This window comes from Rhinopithecus bieti, unplaced genomic scaffold (genome assembly GCF_001698545.2).
Source record: "Rhinopithecus bieti isolate Rb0 unplaced genomic scaffold, ASM169854v2 scaffold_5626, whole genome shotgun sequence".
In the NCBI taxonomy this organism is placed as follows: Eukaryota; Metazoa; Chordata; class Mammalia; order Primates; family Cercopithecidae; genus Rhinopithecus; species Rhinopithecus bieti.
This window is the reverse complement of record NW_016805666.1, coordinates 6,025,089-6,046,752: the sequence shown is the minus strand read 5'-3', so window position 1 is coordinate 6,046,752 and position 21,664 is coordinate 6,025,089. Positions and strand designations below refer to the sequence as shown.

Sequence of the window (21,664 nt, the reverse complement as noted above, 5' to 3'; positions counted from 1 at the left end):
CCCTCGCCTCCCGCTCTCTTTGCAGTGCTGCTGGCCGGGAGTCGCTCTCACCGCAGCTGGAAACAGCTGCCCCCGCCCCGCGCCCCTACCCAGGCTCCGGGTAACCGCTCCCACTTCGCGCCTCTCGGAATTCCAGAACTCGGGTGGCCGGCCCCTGGAAAGCCGCAGCCGGCGCGATGCATTCTGTAGACCTCACCCTGCCGGGACGGACCTCCTAATCTTCAGAACCGCGGGCCGCAGGGAGTTAAATTGCTGCCTTCCTCTCCTCTCGTGCGGTTGGTGGCTTGTTTTCTAAAGGAACGTTTTATTCACTTTTTAGTATTTTCTACTCGGGGCGCGCTACCCGCCTGGGTCCAGACTCTGCTTTGTAAGTGGGTTTTCTATGTATGTATGTGTAGGTATACTTTGGACACCTTACAACGCTTGCGCCTCTCCAACAGAGGCACGGCTTGTTATTTTGGACATCGTTCTTCCCCTTCCACTTGGTACCCCGAACGCAGTGTGACTAAACTCCCCACTGCCCCTTGGACGCCGATCGCCTTGGGGTGCAAGTTTGGGGTGCAAACGTCTACTTCGCAAGAGGGCCTGGGACCGCCCCGCCCCCGCCGCCAGAGGTTGGGGAAGTTTACATCTGGATTTTCACACATTTTGTCGCTACTGCCCAGACTTTGACTAACCTTGTGAGCGCCGGGTTTTCGGTACTGCAGCCTCCTCAAATTTTAGCACTGCCTCCCCGCGACTGCCCTGTCCCTGGCCGCCGAGGTCCTGCCCTCACCCCGGCGGAGCGCGAGCCGGAGGGCGCAGTAGAGTCTGGGGCCTGGGGCCCTCGCTGAGCAGCTATGGCTGCGGCGATAGCCAGCTCCTTGATCCGACAGAAGCGGCAGGCGAGGGAGTCCAACAGCGACCGAGTGTCGGCCTCCAAGCGCCGCTCCAGCCCCAGCAAAGACGGGCGCTCCCTGTGCGAGAGGCACGTCCTCGGGGTGTTCAGCAAAGTGCGCTTCTGCAGCGGCCGCAAGAGGCCGGTGAGGCGGAGACCAGGTCAGTAGAAGCCCGGAGAGTGGGCTCCCCAGAGGCGGACACCCTCTCTCCCCTTCCTCAAAGCGCCTCGGGACGCCCGTGGAAGGGAACCAGGATTCCTCTTTTACATTCTGACCCCTCTTCTCTCATTTCCAGACCTCTCTTTCAACCACTCTGTCAGTTAATAGCTTCTTGCCCCATATTCAGCAAAAACACTTTCTACTTTGATCAATCCAGGGTTTGACTAGAAGAATTACATGTATAGATGCACTTATTCTAAAAGAGCCTGTAGAGTCCTTGAGGGGAGTGAGTGACCACCTCATTCATTCATTTATTCATTCATCGGTTCTCTCTCTCTCCCGCTCTCCCATCCATCCATCCATGCATCCATCCGTCCATGCATCCATCCATCTGTAGAGTACAGTACTTACACTGCCCACTGAAGACCTAAGGATTAATACAGCTCTTCCCTTATCCCTCATAATCCATGATAGACACCTAGTAGACACCAGATGAACTTAAATTTATTATTTTTCCAACTCTTCCTCCAGCAACACTTGGCATTGCATATTTCAAACGCCCTTGTCAATTTCTCGCCTCTTCATTTTTCCCTCATGCCCTTTCACTTCCTTTACACAGTCTTCATTTTCCTGTTCATTTTCTTCCAACCCCTCTCATGGTTTCCAAGGACTCTGCTCATTAACGTTTCTGTCCTCTTACGATACTTAGCACACTCACACTTCTGGGACATTGAGGGAACAAGACAGTATACACAGTTTGGCTTCAAGGAGTGTAAAGAAAACTTCAGCTTGATCAGAGATTTTCATGGCATGGGCTTTTCTGCAGCCCTGACCACAGATGATTGTTTTGGATATGTCTCTACTTGCAAAGCGAAATTGGATACCCAAAGTTTCGACATGATGATTCCCAGCTCAAGCCAGGCCAGTGTTCCCAGCTTGAGAGAATGAAAGCAGAATTGCGGAGAGATCTGTGCTTCCATCAGACTGTTGGTTTTCTGGTTGTGGCTGCAGAACCATTTGCATTCTGCAGACACTCTACCCCTGTTGTGGACAACTGAAAGGCAGCATTGTCTAGAAAGGGAGCCTGCTCTGTACTCAGTTGGCTAGTTTGTCTCTTTGCAACTCTGACTGTGGTATACTGTTGGTTTCTAGCAATGAGGCACATGGATGGGTCCATTGGATGAAGGATGACACTTGGGAAGTCTGGACAAGTGGGGCTCAGAATTAGCTCAGAAATTTGGGATTAAGCCTTGTGAAGAAGCGACCCTGTTTCATTTTCCATTGGGTTTTCATGACATTGTCCACTCCATACTAGGCTCATTTTCTTATTTTGTGATGATGATAAAGTAGTAAATCTGAGGAGTATACAAAAATAGTTGTGATCCCAAGACAGGAGCAGTATACTAGTCTGTATTATTTTATGTCCAATTAGTATAGCATGTTCATTTTATAAAGTGGAGATTTATGCAATAGTTTGAATTACCTCTACAAAGGAATTCACCTCGTGGAAAATAAAATAACCTGTTCTGTTGTGGAGGGATAATTTGGAGGCCTTCTTTTCTTAGGGCTTATGTGGTCTACAGAGAACTTCAAGGTTCTGAACTCAGTGTGACTTTTATATCTCAATCTCTGAAGTACGTGCTTGCACTCTCGTTGGGATAATTATATGACATCTTTGAGTTGATCCTAGTCAGCCTCTTCTAAAAAACAAAATAATAAGAATGATAGGGGGATATATGTGAACGGATAAGATAAACTGATCCTGACCTCTGGAGTTGACTTGGAGATCATCAATGGGTTACTTCTGCATGGCTTTATTTTCATGGCTTCATTTTGCATGGGAAGGAAGGACCGTATTTACTGCTTCCTGTGGGCTCTTCCTTAGCATCTCATTAGAAAACAGAGATTTGAGGCAATTTCTGAGTTTATGGTTTTCTTCAGTGTTCATTTAATTTGCCTCCCTTTTTCTTCGACATAGTGTTCATCTTATCAGAGAGGATCCTGACTGGTGACTTCCTATAGCTAAAGTGTCACAATAACAATCTGGCAGAGAGATGGCAGGACCTATTAAGACATTCTCAGTGCAAGGGTGACCTGCGTGTATTTGTATACCATTTCAGTTTGTTCTGAAGCTTAGCTTAGAAGAATGGGCGTGTGGTGTGTGGAAAAGCTTTTTGGGAAGATGATAGTGTGCTATTATCTTTACTAACAAAGCCAAATAATTAATCTGTTGATTTGCTGTCAGCAACCATGATTCACATAGCATGGAATAAGTTTATTTATAGAGAGATAGCACCCTCCACATATCAGTTCCAGAGAGGAATCTTTAGCTGGATTGGGAGGAAGTTGCTAAACACCAAAAAGAAAACTATTTGAATCTGTTTTATAATCACTTTGATGTTGTATTCACTTAATGTTTGACTTATTCTTGAAACCACTAGCCTTCCTAAGCCATATCATCGTGAACTAACAAAGTAACTCACAAATGGTAAAGTGGCGAACTGGAATAATTTGTCCTGATAAAGAATTTCCACTCTGAATTTCTGTCAGTGAGACACATGTTCCATTGACCAGAATTTCTAGGGGAGTGAGGCTTAGGAAGTGAATCTAAGGCAAGAGTTTGATGGGAAAGGCCACGGTTGTGTTTCTGATTTCAGGGCTGACACATTGAGTATCTCTGCTTCTCTTTTTTCTTAGCTAACCAAGTTCTGATATGTGTAGTGTTGAATTTTTATAAATACAGTGGGGATCCTGAAATTATCATGGCAAAGGGTTCAGATTTAAAATGACAGTAACGCAGAATGAAAACATGGGAAATGACTAGGTACGGCCTCACATCACACAGTTTCAGGGCCAGGGTGCACAGTGGATCCTTTTTGTGCAGCAAATCTCTGTCTTTATAGATGAGAAATCCTGGAGCCATTGCAAGTTTGTAATTTATCTAAGGTTGCACAACTAGGTTTTGTCAAAATTGAGACTAGATTCAGTTGACTTTCTTTCCTACCTTCTTTGCAACACAGCAGAAAGTAATGTCAACTAGTGTGAAGAACTGGATGTCTTATGTCACAGTTTTAACCACTGGTATTATTGTTATCATTGTGATCATTATTTTATAATTAGAACAGATATAGGGTAGAGTAGAAGAGGTAACTTGTAGAAGAAGGCATAGGCTAAGGAGGCCATTGGACTTCAGCAATGACCACCCTATAGCATTATTGAAGACCTATAGGCAACATAGGGTTAATAAGCCCCTTAGACAGTGTGTGGGCTGTAGATCTTTGAAAATGAAATGTTGGAGACCCTGAACTGGAAAGTTGGATGAGGCCATTGAACTGTGAAAAAGGCTTTAGAACATTTCTATTTTGTGCACTTTCTAATGAGAAAAGAGTGTTCTTATAGTCATTATTTGAGTCATTATTTATGTGTAAAAAGGCTGTATGAGTCAGGCACACTAGAATATTTTCCTAAATGTTGATGCCACTTAATTTGCTGTATCTAGACTATTAGCACATCCGTATGAATTATATGCTTATTCATGTCCAACCTTTTGCTTTATTTTGAATAGAAACACTAGTACAAATGATTGACTACAAAATGATGTATGTTTTGACTCATAAGTTATTACAGACAAAGGGTAAAACTCACAATCAAGGAGGGAAAGGTGTTTACAGAATCTGAATGTCTGAGTGGCCACGAACCTTGGAGGTCATCAATATTACTCTTCCAGTTTTCAAATGAGACCCTCTGTGAAAGAGCACAGCAACTGATTAAGCCTAAATCTAGGTATTTTAAGTGATGTGAGTGTTTTTATTATATTTCTGTATAGCTTAGTTTCTTACCTCAAACCAGAACATTAAAAGAATAATCAATCAGGAAAACTCTATCTTAAAACCTAAAGATCTTCAGAATTTTTTATAATTTAAAGATTCGATTTCATACACTGATCCCTTTAAAAAGTGATGGGGTAGAATTACACTACATGGTAAGATAAATCAAAGTAGTCATTGTAATTTGCCCAGTTTTGTTGATTTTCATTTACCTTATCTTTCTGAGTCCCTGTTTCTGCTGTTATAAAAATTGTGGTTATTCAAAATATTTCAGTATTATTTTAAATTGTTTTGGTAGATGCATAGCGTTTTAACAGTATACTCAATCAACAGTTTTATTATAAAACAAATCCTTTTGCATAGAGGAAGAAAATATCATAGGAAATAGAAACTTCAAGAAGAAAGTTGACAGTAAAGGTCAAATGTTTAATCATGTGATTTATGGAATATGAGTTAGATTTTATAAATTGCAATAGTTTTGGCCAATATATGGGTCAAGAATAGATTTATATGACAGGTGATATTTTGCATTTATAGAAAGTACTTTGATTACATTTTCTCTTTTAAAAGTATGATTCATGTCTGAACTACAAAATCAGCCTAATTAAATGATATTTGGCTTGATATTTGTTAAAAAAAATAAAACAGTGAGACCCCTAACTTTTCAGAAACCCATCTTAGGGTTTAAACTGATATTTTGAATGTGTTTTTAAAATTCTGTTCTCTCTACAGCAGTGCGTTCTCATCAATAAATTATGTTTCCATTGTAAGAACATTTTAAAATAGCAGTTATTGTGATCTCTTGATTTCTTTCATCCCACAGAGATCTCATCAAGCCATAACTCGAGATTAAGTCTTTAAAGTTTTAATGAATTTGTTATTCTTGAACAGAAGGAGAAAAACAATTTATAGGAAATGAGGCAGTCTCTGCATTTGAGGAAGCAATAGGAATATTTTGGAAGATCTTTAGAAATGTAAGCTTTGTCTCATAAAATTGTATTTTAAAAAGTCCTGGGCTTACTCGTATAGAAACACATTGCTTTTATTCTTGGTGAGAGAATAAATTTGCTCTGGAAAATTTGTAGATTTGCTTTGGAAAATGTGTTAATAGTGATTAATTTTTTCTTATCTCTTCTTTGAATGCATGATCATCATGTATATTTGCTTTTGACATATAGAATTATTATAGATTTTATGATGGTTCCGCAAAACAGCCTTGTTAGACATAGGAGAAAGACTTGATATGCTACATTTTGGATTTTATCTTCTGGCTTACCCATGGAATTACAGAACTTTTCTTACTTTCTAAAGAAAGGTACACCACATCTAAAGGGCTCTGATTCCAAGACTACTTCCTAAGCATCTGTGAGTTGGGAGAAGCCTTAGAAGCAAAATGCCTATAAATTAATCATCTATAATAATAAATTTTAATAATAATAACTTGACTTCAGGATTTATAGAATTTCTTTACAATTTTTGCTTCTTTACTTTTCATAGCAGTCTGCTGAGATAGCCCCATCTTAGAAAAAAGAAAACTAAGCCTCAAGTGGCAATGAGACTTGTTCAGATTCATGGAATCAGAAGATGACTAAAAGTCACATGGCCCTCAGTCCCACACTGCAGATAATCTGCCTTTATCTCCCACCACACTGAGGGCTAGGAAGCCCTGAATCTGAAATAACTTAATGTGACTTGAAGCTGGGAAACTATTGTTGGGGTGAATCTGATGAAAAGTTCAAGAAATGTGGAACATGATTACGTGGTTTGTTTTGCTGTATGTGTGGTCTAGAGCCCTGAGGGTGGAGGAGAGAAATGGAAAGCTGATGGAGATCTTCAGGGCAGGACTGAAGAAGCAGTCCCATGGCTATGTTGTTATGTGCTGGGCTTAGGCTCCTGGCTCAGATGTTCCTGTCTGAATGCCAGAAGCCTTGAAGATATCAAGGGTTGCCACAGGGGATACCTAATGACCCACTGGGAGACTTGGGCCCCGAGGGCCAGACTCTCTTAACCATAAACATAAACAATTGCTTCAGATGTTTTGGAGAGTGAAGAGGTTAACACCAAGTTAAAGACAGCCCTGTAAGATTTAATCTTTTTGTTTGTTTGTTTAGCTTAAGTGATAGCATAGCAGAATGATTAAGTACCTGGACTTTGGAGTGGGATGTGAATTCAAATTATGGTCTTATTATTTGTAAGAACATTAGGCAAGTGTCTTCATATCTTTGCACTTCAATTTGCTGATTTGTAAAATGAAGATATTACCTCTAACTTTTGGTGAAGAAATGCCTCTTTGAGGAAGAATCATTTAAGCTGAGCTGCAAAAGATGAAATAGGCATACAGGGATGGAAGAACATTCCAGGCAGAAGAGAACAACTTGCATGAAGATTGATGTGAGAGGGAGCTCGGTGCTTTTGAAGAAATTGAAGTATAGCTGGAGCAACGAGAACAAAGGGGAGAGGGGTACAGATGATGTTGGAAAGCTTGGCAAGAACTGCAGGACCTTGAGAAGCCTAAGATGAATTTTGTATTTTAATCTAGGGTCCAAAGAAAGATCAGCAGTACGGGGTGATATCATGCAACTTGTATTTTTAACTGGGCACTTTGGCTTTGGAGAAGAGAATGGATAGCAACGGAGCCAGAGTAGAAGCAAAGGAACAGTGAGGAGGCTAGGGCATCAGTCTGGACCAGCAGTTCTCAAAGTACAGTACAGAGGCCCTAGAAGCTTCCTGATAATCTTTTAGTGGATCCGCAAGGTCAAAATGGTGTTCATAAAAAATATTTCCTGGCCGGGCGCGGTGGCTCAAGCCTGTAATCCCAGCACTTTGGGAGGCCGAGGCGGGTGGATCACGAGGTCAGGAGATCGAGACCATCCTGGCTAACATGGTGAAACCCCGTGTCTATTAAAATACAAAAAACTAGCCGGGCGAGGTGGCGGGCGCCTGTAGTCCCAGCTACTCGGAGGCTGAGGCGGGAGAATGGCGTGAACCCAGGAGGCGGAGCTTGCAGTGAGCCGAGATCGCGCCACTGCACTCCAGCCTGGGCGACACAGCAAGACTCCGTCTCAAAAAAAAAAAAAAAAAAATTTCCTAATACCACTAGTTATTTGCCATTTTCACTCATTCTGTCACAAGTGTCCATTGGAATTTTCCAGAGACTGTGTGATATATCCACAATCGTCTGTAAAAGGTACTAAAAGTTTCCTCTCTTTTCAACCACGTTTCTTTGTGAGGCCAGGTTATCCTTACGTACTTCATCCACAATAAGATATCAAAAGAGATTGAATGCAGAAGCAGACTTGAGAACAATGACTTCTATTAAGCCAGACATTAAAACATTTACAAATAATTTATAAAGTAGTTTTTTCATTAATTCCTTTTGTTTGTTTTGGAAAATACAGATAAGTTTTATTAAATCATGCTATTTATGTTAACACTTAGTGGAGCTTATTATTGTATTAATAAATAATCATTTGAAAAATTTCACTGTAACTTCTAAATACAGTAAATGTTGAGAGATATAAACTACATAAGCACAAAACTCTTTGGGGGCACTCAATAATTTCTAGGAGTGTAAAGGATCCTGAAAACAGAAAGTTTGAGAACTACTGGTCTAGGTTATAGATAATGTTGAAACGAAGTTGGTGGCCATGGATATAAAAAGAGTGGGTAGAGGTAGAATGAGCAGAACCTCATGAGAGGTAGACTATGAGTGGAGAGTGGAAGGTGCCTGGATGATTCCTGGCTGTACTATTCCCTCATGAATTGCATGTTTGTGGCGATGGAGTGGTGAAGGAGCAGGGTTGATAGAGGTCAATAATGTAATTGCCCAACTACAAAACACTATAGAATGTGAAGGTGGGGACTGGGCCTGGTGGCTCACACCTATAATCCCAGCACTTTGGAAGGCTGAGGCAGGCGAATCACAAGGTCAAGAGTTCGTGACCAGCCTGGCCAACATGGTGAAACCCCGTCTCTACTAAAAATACAAAAATTAGCTGAGCGTGGAGGTGGGCGCCTGTAATCCCAGCTACTTGGGAGACTGAGGCAGGAGAATCATTTGAATCTGGGAGGCGGAGGTTACATTGAGCTGAGATTGCATCATTGCACTCCAGCCTGGGCCACAGGACGAGACTCAGTCTCAAAAAAAAAAAAAAAAAAAAGAAAGAAAGAAAAGAATGTGAAGGTGGAAGATTGGGTTTTATTTATTGTTAATAGTTTTACAATACCCATATATATAAGACTGTTTACTTTATTCTTGAACTCTCAAGTAAACACTCAGTTGCCTTTGAATAGTCAAGTGACTTTACAAACACAAATTTTGTAAACTGCTCTTTTTCTGCCTATTGTTAGTGATTTGATTAGTTTGTAGTATTTGTAGGCCTCCCAGACTCCATGCTTCTAACCACACTTACGTTAATGCCTCATAATTGAAACTTGGGCTGACGGTTTTACATTTGAAGATTCAAACAACCATGGATGGAAATATTTCAAGAAGAAAACCATAGTACAACCATGCTATGCAAATACTGTGCCATTTTATGTAAAGGACTTGAGGATCCTCAGGTTGGGTATCCTGAGGGTGGGGGTCCTGTAACCACCACTCCTCACCCTGAACACAGGGAGGGATGACTGTACTCTATACAGTCTTTTCTTCATGACTTTTTAGGAGTCAGTAGAGAGGGCCCTAAGGCCTAAGACCAAACTTGGTTCCCTAGAAGTAAAGAATGACATGGGACAAATAGGATCTGTATGTCGAATCACAAAATGTTAGCACTTAGAGCTTATATAAGCCAGTGGTTCTCAGCCCTAGCTGCAAAATGAAATCAACTGGGAATTTTAAAAATGTACTAATGCCCAACACCTAGAAAGTCTGATTTAGTGTGTTCAGTCTGGGACCCAGGCATCAGCCATTAGTTTTGTTTGCTTGTTTTTAAGCCCCTATACGATGCTAATATGCAGCCAGGATTGAGAGTCCCCAACCTGTTCCAATCCCTTTGTTTCATAACTTGTGGCCCTTAAACAAAATTAATGATTTTATTAATTTCTTTAGGAACACATCCATGATGCCTAGACATTTTATACACCAATATAATTTATAATGATGATCTCTTCTGTCTCAGTCCATTCTGGTTGTTATGACAAAATACCATGCACAGGTGGATTAAACAACAGAAATATATTTTTCACAGTTCGAGAGGCTGGCATTCCCAAGATCAAGGTGCCAGAAGATTGGGTGTCTGTGAGGGCCTGCTTCCTGGGTCATAGATGGCAGTCTTTGCTGCTTTTTCAAATGGCAGGAGGGGCAAGGGAGCTCTCTGAGGTCTCTTTTGTAAGACCCCTAATCCCATTCATGAGGGCAGAGCCTTCATGACCTAATCCCTTCTCAAAGGCTTCCAGTTCCTCATATCATCTTGGAGGTTAGGATTTCAGCATTGGGCAGGGGCAGGGGCATGTAAACATTCCATCCAAGGCACCATTTTTCTTTCTTTTTTTTTTTTTGCTTATATTTGAATCTTTCCTGTGCTTAATGATGTCCCAAACCTGAGCTGCATCATCGTATGGAATGCTCGCATGCCTCGTCTTCTTGGTGAAAACTTCAGTTCCCAAGCACAGGACCTGGTCAGCACTAGATTTCTCAGCACTTAGCATACTGCCTGTGTCGCCGCAGTTCTTCCGTTGCCGTTAAATCCATGAGGAAATGACATCCTGACTCACTGAGCAAGCCTCAGAGGAAGAAGGATTCTGAAGTTAGCATCTCTCCTCCCCACCTAAGGACGCTGAGATCCTGCGACTTCTCAGTTTCACAGGACTGGTTAGATTCTGAATTTGAACTCAGGTTTGTTTTTCCTAATCTAGTTTTCTTTCTGCTCTGCCAGTCCTGGAAATGGACCTCAGTTTCTGTCTTTGAAAAACAAACGAGTTATATATAAGAATATATAAGAGCTAGCCTGGTGCGGTGGCTCACGCCTGTAATTCCAGCACTTTGGGAAGCTGAGGCAGGCAGATCACTTGAGGTCAGGAGTTTGAGACCACCCTGGCCGACATTGTGAAACCCTGTCTTTACTAAAAATACAAAAGTTAGTCGGGTGGGGTGGTGCATGCCTGTAATCCCAGCTACTTGGGAGGCTGGGGCAGGAAAATCACCTACCCCGGAAGTGTAGGTTGCAGTGTGCCAAGATCGCACCACCGCACTCCAGTCTGGGTGACAAAGCGAGACTGTGCCCCCGCCCCAAAAAAAGAATATATAAGGGCTTTTTTTTTTTTTTTTTTGAGACGGAGTCGTGCTTTGTTGCCCAGGCTGGAGTGCAGTGGCGCGATCTCGGCTCACTGCAAGCTCTGCCTCCCGGGTTCACACCATTCTCCTGCCTCAGCCTCCCGAGTAGCTGGGACTACAGGCGCCCACCACCACGCCCGGCTAATTTTTTTGTATTTTAGTAGAGACAGGGTTTCACCGTGTTAGCCAGGATGGTCTCGATCTCCTGACCTCGTGAACCACCCGTCTCGGCCTCCCAAAGTGCTGGGATTACAGGCGTGAGCCACTGCACCCAGCCATAATGGCCTCTTTAGCCTGAAAAGCCATTAACTGTGGTTCCCCTCACCCCAGGAGAAACATTTGTGACTGGGAACATGAAACACAAATCTTTTCCCTGCTTCTTACTTGAAGGACAAAACTATTTTCTTCGTGTGCTGTTTTGGATGTTCCTAACTGCATCCCATGGTTTAATTACTCACAATGCACTAATAAAGAAATCTGTCTAAAATATCAGTCTTTCTCTTGACACCAATTGAGGCTTATTTTGTCCCTTCAAGGATTAGGAATTATATCAGTGTGCTGTGTGCTGTGTTATAGATTTTTTTTAAAAGGGGTTTGAAGGGAAGAGTGAAATTCATGAAAGAAGAACTATAAACCTGGATAAGTTGCATAAGTTATAAAGATAAAATAGAGCAAAAAGTTCATAAAGTTTTTTTTTGTTTTTTTCAATTGCACTGGTGATTTAAATGTTGTATTTTAATTTTGGGAACTCAAAAGATGACCCAGATCACCTTCACAGTGTCCTAGAATCAGATAATGCTTTAAAAATCATTAAGAAACAGGGACAGAATTTAAATAAGTGCCCAAAGTAGGGATCTGTATTCAAATTTCCTGGTTAGAATAGGTGTCAGGTTCTGTTTTCAGTCAAATAGCTCTAGCTGTCTACACAATATACCTTCTACACACGATATTACATTTGAGAAAGGAAAGTCATCCAGAGTCACCCACAGGGGCCGCAACAGAAAAGGTTCATCCATATCTGAGTAATTAATATAACATGATGGAAAATACAGAGGATCTCAAATTCTATGGAAACCAAAGTTTCTCAGTGAGGGGCGAGTCACATATGTGTTGCTGTCCTGCTTTGTTGCTTCAGAGGATACTGTAGTGGGTTTTTGCAACGCGAGTCTAGCTAGGAGAAGAAGAGATGGCATATGAGATGATGGTTCCGAAGCTCAGAATTCTAGGAAAGGAAGTCACAATGATAGAAACCCAGGTATCCTCTGTAGTCTTCTTACAGGATATTCCTCTGAGAAACTGGAGATATACTTTCTTTTCAGAAAAGTAGAGAGGATTCCTCATTGCCTCGTTGCCTCACCTGTCTTTCCCTGACAATCCCTGGGCCATTATCCTCTGCAGCTTTTGCTCAGGAAAGGAGTTGGCAGCATTGTGGCCAGGCCGCCTCCACATTCTGCAGCTCTGGTTTCCCAGGCATTCTATCTACTCCTCCCTCTCCACCTACAGGTCATGAGAAAAGCAGGACCAAGAAGGAAACTTGCTTTGAAATTATGCTTTTCCTGGTGTTGCCACAAAGCTCCCTTCTTTGAAATGCTCCCGAGTGCATTTTCTGGGTTACCACATGGCTTTATGAGTTACAGTTCCATTCATGATGATTCTGCTAATGGAACTACCATCTTGGTTAGGAGCCTGCCCCTTTGGGATAAGTTTTAGTCTGGTGAAGATGGAGGTTCCTTGGTCCTGACTCTTGTTATTTTCACTGAAACTGCTGTCCTGCCTGCTGTCTTTTTCATGCTCAGCAACTACATTCATTCTGAAGCTGGTTTTCTTTGAGATTATGCGGACATCTGTAAGGTCTGAAGAGCAGCAAGCTTTATGCACCTGGGTTCATTATTTGAATTCAAAATCTGGTTGAACTGGCACTTCAATTTTGTCTCAGGCCATTATATATCTTGCACTTGGAGTTGAGTATCTGTGACATTAGCCTTGAGATGTCTACCTGGTAGGGTGTATATGAAAAGTGTTGGTGGGTTTGAATTGGAAAACAGGACTCATTACAATACACCTGCCCACCTCATGGAAGAAAGAAATGAGACTCATAGTGGGCGTTAGGTCACACAACTATGAAAGGCAGAGCAAGGACTGAAATTTGCGATAAGGCTATTCCTTACTGCTGCACCACAGCTGCCTCCTTTTGGGGCCCATTGCCCAGTGCTGGTAGCAAGAGCTATATGCCTGTTCTGTGTCTGGAGCAATATAAATGTTGCGTAGCTGCCTTTAAATATCTATAGTCAAGTTATATTGCTAGACACCTATGGAGTATTTCTATATCATGTGCTTGGGAATGGGATATAGAAATACTGAGAAAATCATTGTCTTCTTTTGTGTAAGGCAGTATATAATTAAGATTTGTTAACTCTTGCCTGATTTGCGTTACTGTGTTCCAAGTTAGAGTTTTGCTGTATTATTTTGGACCGTTTCTCCTTTAATGTCTGTATTTCAAGAAAAACAGTAATTTCTTAATTTAAAAAAATTAGCCACAATCTGTCTTTTAAAAATACACATGTGGGCTCAATGCCTGGTTAAGAGCAAACAGTTTATTATTGTATCATCAATATGAATAGGCTCCACAATCAAGGTTCTTTCTCCACCCTTCCCCACATACTACTCTAACTGACCCAAACCTTCTTGACATTCATAGAACATTTACTGCATCTATCCATTTCAGTTCTTTTAGTTTATAGATGTTTTTATTTCTCCACGAGGGATGCCATTAACCTCCACACCTATCCTTCACTTACCCAGAGACAACCCCTCATTTATCCACGCTGCTGCAGTCCTGCCCATTATTCAAAGCCCAGCTCAACTCCCATCTCTTCTGCCAGATCTTCGCAGATCCTTCCAGGTAGAATGAATCACTGCCTGCCCCAGGCTTTGTACCCTGCACTGTTGTCTGCAGTTAGTCTGTCTTGTCTTATAATTACTCTGTAAGTACCTCTTTGTCTCTGCAGCTGGAGAGTGAGTTCCTGGAGGGCAAGGGCCCTGTCATTTCAATGCTTTCTACATAGTAGGTGATTAGAAATAATTCATCAAAACGAAATTAATTCCAGTGGTGACTAATGTGCTCATGGCATCAGTACTAGTCAGGCTCTGAGGGAATTTCTGCATATATATGAAAATGTTGGGAAAGAAAATAAATCAGTATTTTTGGCTAATACAAATATCTCTTCATTTGATACTAAATTCCAAACATATTGTTACTCCAGTTTAATTTGATAGATAGCTGTTAGATAAATACTGAGAACTTCATGTCTTTACTTATTCCCCAACCCAACTCCTAATGGCCATCCCTTCTTGTACTTAGTATTTACTTTGCCTAACACCTTCAACCTTTACCTCTTTCTTACCAGAGCACCCACTGATGCAGGGGGCAGTTTCTGTGGGAATGCTGAAAGAAGGAGCATCTTTATATTAATTTATCTCTTTGCCCCAGAAACCTAGAGGGAGTGGGTGGTGCAGCAAATTTGGAAAAGGGCCCACTTCTATTTTGACTGGCTTAGGTTTCTTAATGTTAGGTTAATGAGGAATAACCTTTGCCATTGATTTCAGATTTAGTCATGTCTGGTCCTTACATTTACAGTTGAGACCAACAAGTCATTTTAGTGTTAAATAGCCTTGAGGGAACATACTCACTCTGGTTTCACTTTCTTTGGTGAAGGGCTAAGTGATGGGGAAATACAGTATTGATTGGGTTTAATGAAAAAGGTTCTTTCTGTCAACTCTTGATTACCTCACTGGTTTTTCTTCTTTTCTCTTATTTTAAGGTTATTGATAGCAGCATTAAATAAGTCTTCTGTGTATGCTGCAGTTCTCTGTATTTATTCTTTTGCTTGGTTTGAAACGCAACCTGTTTGAAAAGAAGATATAAATAAAAGAGGCTTTTGATTCAGTCTAAGGTAAAATGATGTCAGAGAAAAAATACTGGACTTGGAGTCAGAGTCCTAGTGACCTTGGGGAAGTCATTTTTCTTCTCTTCCACTTAGTTTCCTTATTTTCAGCATAAAAGGGTTACTATCAGTGATTTCCGAAATTCCTTTCAGCTTTATTATTCTGGATGTATATTTATGGTGCTGATACTCAGGGAGGACAGGCATATGTATTCCAAGATATCTGTAGGTCAGATATAAGAAAATGGCTTAATGATGTTTGATATGAAGTTCTAGAAGATTTGATATATATTAAATGGAATATCACAAATTTAACAAATATATTTTTATTAGCTTCTCTGTTGTATATTCTTTATTTGTTCTTAGATTCATTCAGTGGGACACAAATTGACTATGTTTCTAAATTTTCCTTATTTTAGTTTCTAGCATTTTGACAGGCCTTCAAGGTAGACCATTACATAAGTTTGGACCTCAGCCCCAGAGGAATTTAATAAAATAGTGGAACTAGTATTTGTTTTAATGGAAAACACATTTATTTACTAGTGTAGTCTCAAAGATAATATAACCATTTTTTAAAAACAGACAGGAAAGGAACTATGTGATTTTGAGTGAAAGTTGGAGACTTTATGTCTGCGTAGGTTAATGTGTAATGTCATATTGCAGTACAGTTTTAAGCAATAGAAATGTGGTAAAGTATAGGATGCCATAGGAACTGATTGGAATTTTTGTGGAAAGGCAAATCATGCCTTAATTATCAAGTTTTTAGATTTCCCAGACTTGGAAAATGCCTTTTAGATATGTTTTCCACCAGGACTTCATCAATTATGGAAATTTTTAAAAAGATAACATTTACTAAATACCAGTCTTGACATTTTCTTGGAATCATCACATTTAATATCATGGGCAGTTTGTGAAATTGATTTATGCTCATTAGTGATAATAGTAAAAGACTTGATAAGGAAGGATATGATTAAAATATATCCTAAAATGATATCTTAGAGTTTCTGTGAGTTTTATTTATATATATTATCCACATTACCTACTTCCATAGGTGTTATTGGTATTTGACCTTTTTCTTTTTTTTCCCCGTTTCCTTTATCTGTGCAGTATGGTTACAATAAACACAGGAAAATTCAGTTTTATCTTTTGTACCATTGATCATGTTACTTCACCAAAAAGAAGCTTGGCCTACTCCCTGAATTTGAAGTGTAATACAAAATCAGTTTTAACCACGAGAAGGGCTTTTTCTTTTTGAGGAAAATGTCCTCAGAGTCAGTTAGAGGCCACCTCATAGTGTGTATCAAACATGAGGAAACTTTTACAAAAACAATTTGGAGAGCTCCTATAGGATTATTTCTCCCTATTTACATATGAGTTGAGAGTGAATGTAGGGTTCTACTGAATCACTGGCTAGTTTACTGTTTTGATTAGAACAGGGTGCTAATAAAGTCATTTCTTGAGTTTAGTCCTTATGTAGAACATGGTAAAGAACAAAGCCTAGCATATTGCTTGACACGCAGATGTCACATCAAATATATTTGTTGGATGAGTCACCTTACCAATGACATAGACCTAACAAAGCATGGTAAATGCAGATTATCACTCCTGGTGGAGAGGGAGAGTGAAAGGCACTCAGCAATGCTCTATGAATACCCATAAATAGAGCCATCTTCATATACACTGTGAACCTTTGGGAAATTCGAGTTTGTTGGGTGAAATGTTTTGATTCTGCTCTATCCCACATATAGGTAGAATTAAAAAACAAACCTATACCCCATTAACATTATAATCACAGAGTCTTAATATTGTAGAAAACTTCACAGGCAATGTAACTTCATATTTGAACCCACTGACTGCATCACCACTGTGCATTCATTTATATTTTCAATTATTTGACAAACATCCATTGTCTACTTGTAATCTGTCTAGTACTGAAGTATGGGTCAATAGAGAGAAAAAAAAGGCCTTTATCTTAAAAAGGTCGTGGGTTAGAGGAGATGCAGAACACCACAAATTACATGTGTAGTTCAGCTTGCTTCCTTCTTCCCTCCCTCCCTCTCTCCCTCTCCCTCTCTCGCTTTCTTTCTTTCTCTCTCTCTGTCTCTCTTTCTCTCTTTCTTTTTCTCTCTCTCTTTCTTTCTTCTTTCTCTCTCTCTCTCTCTTTCTCTCTCTCTTTCTTTCTTTCTTTTCTTGAGTTTCAGTCTTGTTGCCCAGACCGGAGTGCAATGGTGCAATCTTGGCTCACCACAACCTCCTACCTCCTGGGTTCAAGCGATTCTCCTGCTTGAGCCTTCCAAGTAGCTGGGATTACAGACATGTGCCACCATGCCCAGCGCCCGGCTATTTTATTTTTTATTTTTGTATTTTTGGTAGAGATGTTTCTCCATGTTGGTCAGGCTGGTCTTGAACTCCCGACCTCAAGTGATCAGCCCACCTGCCTCCCAAAGTGCTGGGATTACAGGCATGAGCCACCACTCAAACGGCTTTAGTTCAGCTTTCTACTTGAATCTTATGATCTTCAATGGATGACACATGTTGTCAACTCTGATTATTAAATGATTTCCCCCAGTATTAATTCAAAATCTGTCTTTTGGAATCTTCTTAATTCAAGTCTTCTGAGAAACAAAACTAAAAACATAGGAAAAAATGTCAAATCCCTTCTCTCCGTAATAGTTCTTCAGATCAGCACTTCTCAAACTTGTGAAATGCAGATTCTGATTCAGCAAGTTGGGGGGTGACTTTGGAATTCCCTCCTAGGTGATACCATTGCTGCCGGCCTGGTGACCACACATTGAGTAGCAAGGCTTTAGTAAACGTAAATCTTTGATTATGCAACACTGCCTATCCCCTCCTCCTCAATCCGTGTCTTACTGCCTCCAATCTAAGTCTCACTTAGTTTCTTAGTTCTTTCTGATACAAGGTGGCATTAAGCTCATCTATAGAAGTAATAATATTGAAAAACTCACATGTCAGAGAGACATGGTCAGGTATTGAACTTTTCTAATCCTCACTTTTCTTGTCTGAAAATCAGGACACCAAACTTACCTATCCTAAATTTGGAAAGAATTTATTTGAGATGAAGGATTTACAGCACCTAGTATAAAACTGTATTTCATATAGGAGATTTGTTCACCTCCAGTTTATCAATATCATTGTAGAGGGTGTTGCTTGGAATCAAGTATAATAATCCAGATTTGGTCTGATAAACCCAGAGTAAAATCCCTTCAGTCGAGATGAGAATTTCTGTGAGGCCTTTAAGAGATCACTTTATCCCTCTGCACAGTAATATTTGGTTAATAATCTTTGCAACTGCTGTTTATAATGTGCTTTGAGAAAAGAACTTTATAATTTCACAGTAGGGATTTTATTATTTTTTAATGTTAACCAAACTCTTAGGATTTTCATGAGATGTTTTTGCCTGCATTCTAAATTAAGTCTCCAGTTGGTCTAGACCTCATCTGAATTGATTCAGGCACTTTCGCAGGTAGATTTCACAGCATGTAAACTATATGCTCGAAGGCATTACTGTGTGTTAATTTTAAGAGTTCTGAGCATATTGTTGTCCACAATTTCACTGTTACAGTCTGAAAAGTATCATAGTGAAGAGATATACATTTTACTAATCCCCAAACAGTACATCTTTTTGTCCTCCTTGGGCTCATGCTTTTCTCTTTGCTTGGCTATGGTTTCTCCTTGGATAGGCTCATTTTTATTGACCTCACTTGTCTCCTCTATATTTCTGAGCCACAGATTAACATCTGAGCTCCTCATCCATATTTTCCACTACATGCTAGATGCCTGCCGGTAGTTGTTCCACTGGTAACCCAAATGCAATTTGCCTTGATTTGAATGTATTACCTTCCTTCAGAACCCAACCTGCTTTGTGTCTTGAGTTTCCCCTTTTAGTCAACGGCACTACTAATGATACCTAGTAGACACTTAGCAAATATTGGTAGTTTTCTTACACTGACCTTCTTGTTTGCCAAGTTGGGGACTCCACTTATCTTTGACTCATCTCCTCATGTCAGTCACATGCCTCATTGACTCTGTCTCTGTAACGTTTTATTCTATTGTTTATTCATCAGGTACTGACTGAGGACTTTCTGGGAACTATAAGGGATAGTAAGATGAACTAGCTCAGTCCTGGCCATCACAGAGCTAACAGCTTTTGTTTCATACAACCTTTTCTTCATCCCTCCTGCCATAATTTAGGGGCTTGTTGTTCCAACCTGAAATGTTGTAAAATCTCCTACCTGGTGTCTCAACCTCCCTTTTCTTGAATCCCTGATTATTCTTCACACAGAATTTTTCAAAACATGTTTAATGTCACATTACTTTCCTATAAAAACCTTTGCAGAGGTTCCCAATTTCTTACAAGAGCACCTTTAAATGGCTTTAAAATGACTGTACCTTCATGAGATCTTATCTCATCCAATCTCTTTATCCTCTCTCTTAGCTGTATCCACAGCCTCCACACTCCAAGTATGGCATTTGAGCCAGGCCGGAGAAGATGAGAAGAATTTCAATAGGCAGTAAGTGTGGGCGGTAAACACATCAACAAATAAATGAATAGAGATGGGAAACTGTATGGCTGCATGTCTCAGTAGTTAAGGAAACTCAGAAATACATGACACAAAAGCGCTTTCCCTCATCCCTCCATTTTGACATTTTTCACGTAGTGTGCTAGAATCTAAACAGCCATTTTGTATGTGTTCTAAGGAAGGAAAACTCATGGACATTTGAATGTTTTTCATAAACTAAGTGAACTAAGTCCGTGATTATGAGTCAGCCTACAGGACAGCTCTTTCTTTATATACCTGGGTTACCATAGTGCCATTCTTGGTTTAGATTAAACGTTTTAAAATTGAAAAGGGAAACTTGAACATGATAAGTAAAGGAAGTTCTTGTTGTTGTCCAGATATTATGGATGATGGTCTTAATCAGACATATAATAATTATTTCACCATTTGTTCCTCGAAGTCATTTTTTTGTGCCATCATCTAGTCTAATTGTAGTTTATATTGGACACTTCTGATTTATCAACTCTTGTAGAAATTATACAAGAAAAGTGGGTCTAATACTTAATAACTCATAAGAGAATGCCTTTTTATTAACCTTTTGTATCAAATAAAGATTTTAAATAATTTTAAGTAGAATCAAAATAAAGTTGAGTTGATCCAAATTTTGTTCCCTTTTGCTTCTTTTATTTTGCTAGATCAAACATTAAAGATTAGGAATGTTTAGTTACTTTTTAAAAATCTAGAACAGGCAAATGGAAATGCTAATGCTGAAAGGATAGCATTAAAATGCACGTATGCTGTTCCCAACCTTCCCCTTGAGGAATTGTTTGATCTAGATTGTCCCAGACCTCAGGGGAAGATTGTGGAATATGTATTGTTGTTGTTGTTGTTGTCTGAGATGGAGTCTCACTCTGTAGCCAGGCCGGAGTGTGGTGGTGCCATCTTTTCTGCTCACTGCAACCTCTTAACTTCCAGGTTCACGTGATTCTCCTGCCTCAGCCTCCCGAGTAGCTGGGACTATACGCATGTGCCACCATGCCTGGCTAATTTTTGCATTTTTAGTAGAGATGGTGTTTTACCATGTTGCCCAGGCAGGTCTGGAACTCCTGACATCAGGTTATCTGACCGCCTTGGCCTCCCAAAGTACTGCGATTACAGGCATGAGCCACTGCGCCTGGCCATGTATTGTTAATTTTAGTCTTTTCACATTGGTTCGCCATTGATTATGTTTCGTTGTAAGATTATCCTTTTATTTTTTTTCTTGGTTACCTTAGTTTCCTTTTTATTTTTTGGCTTCTTTTTTTCAGTAATTTGGTATCACAGACATCAGTATCAGGAAATAAGTGACAAAATTTTGGCACCACTTTATATTTCATAAGACATAGTGAAAGTTTTTGCTTATTTTGTTATTCTTCTTTTCCATATGTTTCATTTTTTTAAAAAAATTGAATATCTTTTAAAATATATTTTTCAAACTTGAATACTTATTTATAGAATTCTACAGTCTGGCATCATATAGCAAGTTGCTTTCAAAATGTGAAATGTTTTTAAAATATAATTTATGATGACTTTAATTTTAAGGAAATGACACTGATTTTAAATTTTATTTTACCTTCTATACTCTATCTTCAACTCTTATTCCATGTATTACTGTATTGAATTTATGTGATTATAAGTTACACATCTTTCTTAATAGTCTGAATTCTTTTAGGGCATGATACATTTGTGATTTCTAATTGTGATCTCTACAACATCTGAGAATATATCTAGCACTTAATTATATTTCTGTAGACAAAAAATAAATAAAAAGCACCTAACATATGTCAACCTCTATAACTTCACAAATTTTAAATAAAATGCAATCTAAATTATGATACCTCCAGTATAATGACTCATTTACTGTAGCTGATATTGCATTGTATTATAATGATTTGGATTGTCTTTGTCTTTGCTTATTTTTATAAACACGTTTTATGTATTATTATTATTATTTTTAGATAGGGTCTTGCTTTGTCTCCCAGGCTGGTGTGCAACAGCAGTGTGGTCACAGCTCACGGCAGCC

The 21,664-nt window shown here is 39.8% G+C and overlaps 1 protein-coding gene across 4 annotated transcripts in view; it reads left to right on the top strand.

Annotated features, from left to right (window-relative positions):
* Positions 1-21,664, top strand: part of FGF12 (fibroblast growth factor 12) — a 603,053-nt gene that overhangs the window by 334,498 nt on the left and 246,891 nt on the right. Inside the window, exon 1 of one of the 4 annotated variants that reach the window (XM_017873442.1) lies at positions 7-1,038. The exons of 2 other annotated variants lie outside the window; for them this stretch is intronic. In XM_017873442.1, coding sequence (XP_017728931.1) covers positions 840-1,038 — 199 coding nt within the window. In that variant the 5' untranslated portion in view covers positions 7-839. Of the gene's footprint in view, positions 1-6; positions 1,039-19,577; positions 19,615-21,664 lie in introns of those variants that run through there. One more of the 4 variants, XM_017873444.1, reaches the window with a different exon arrangement.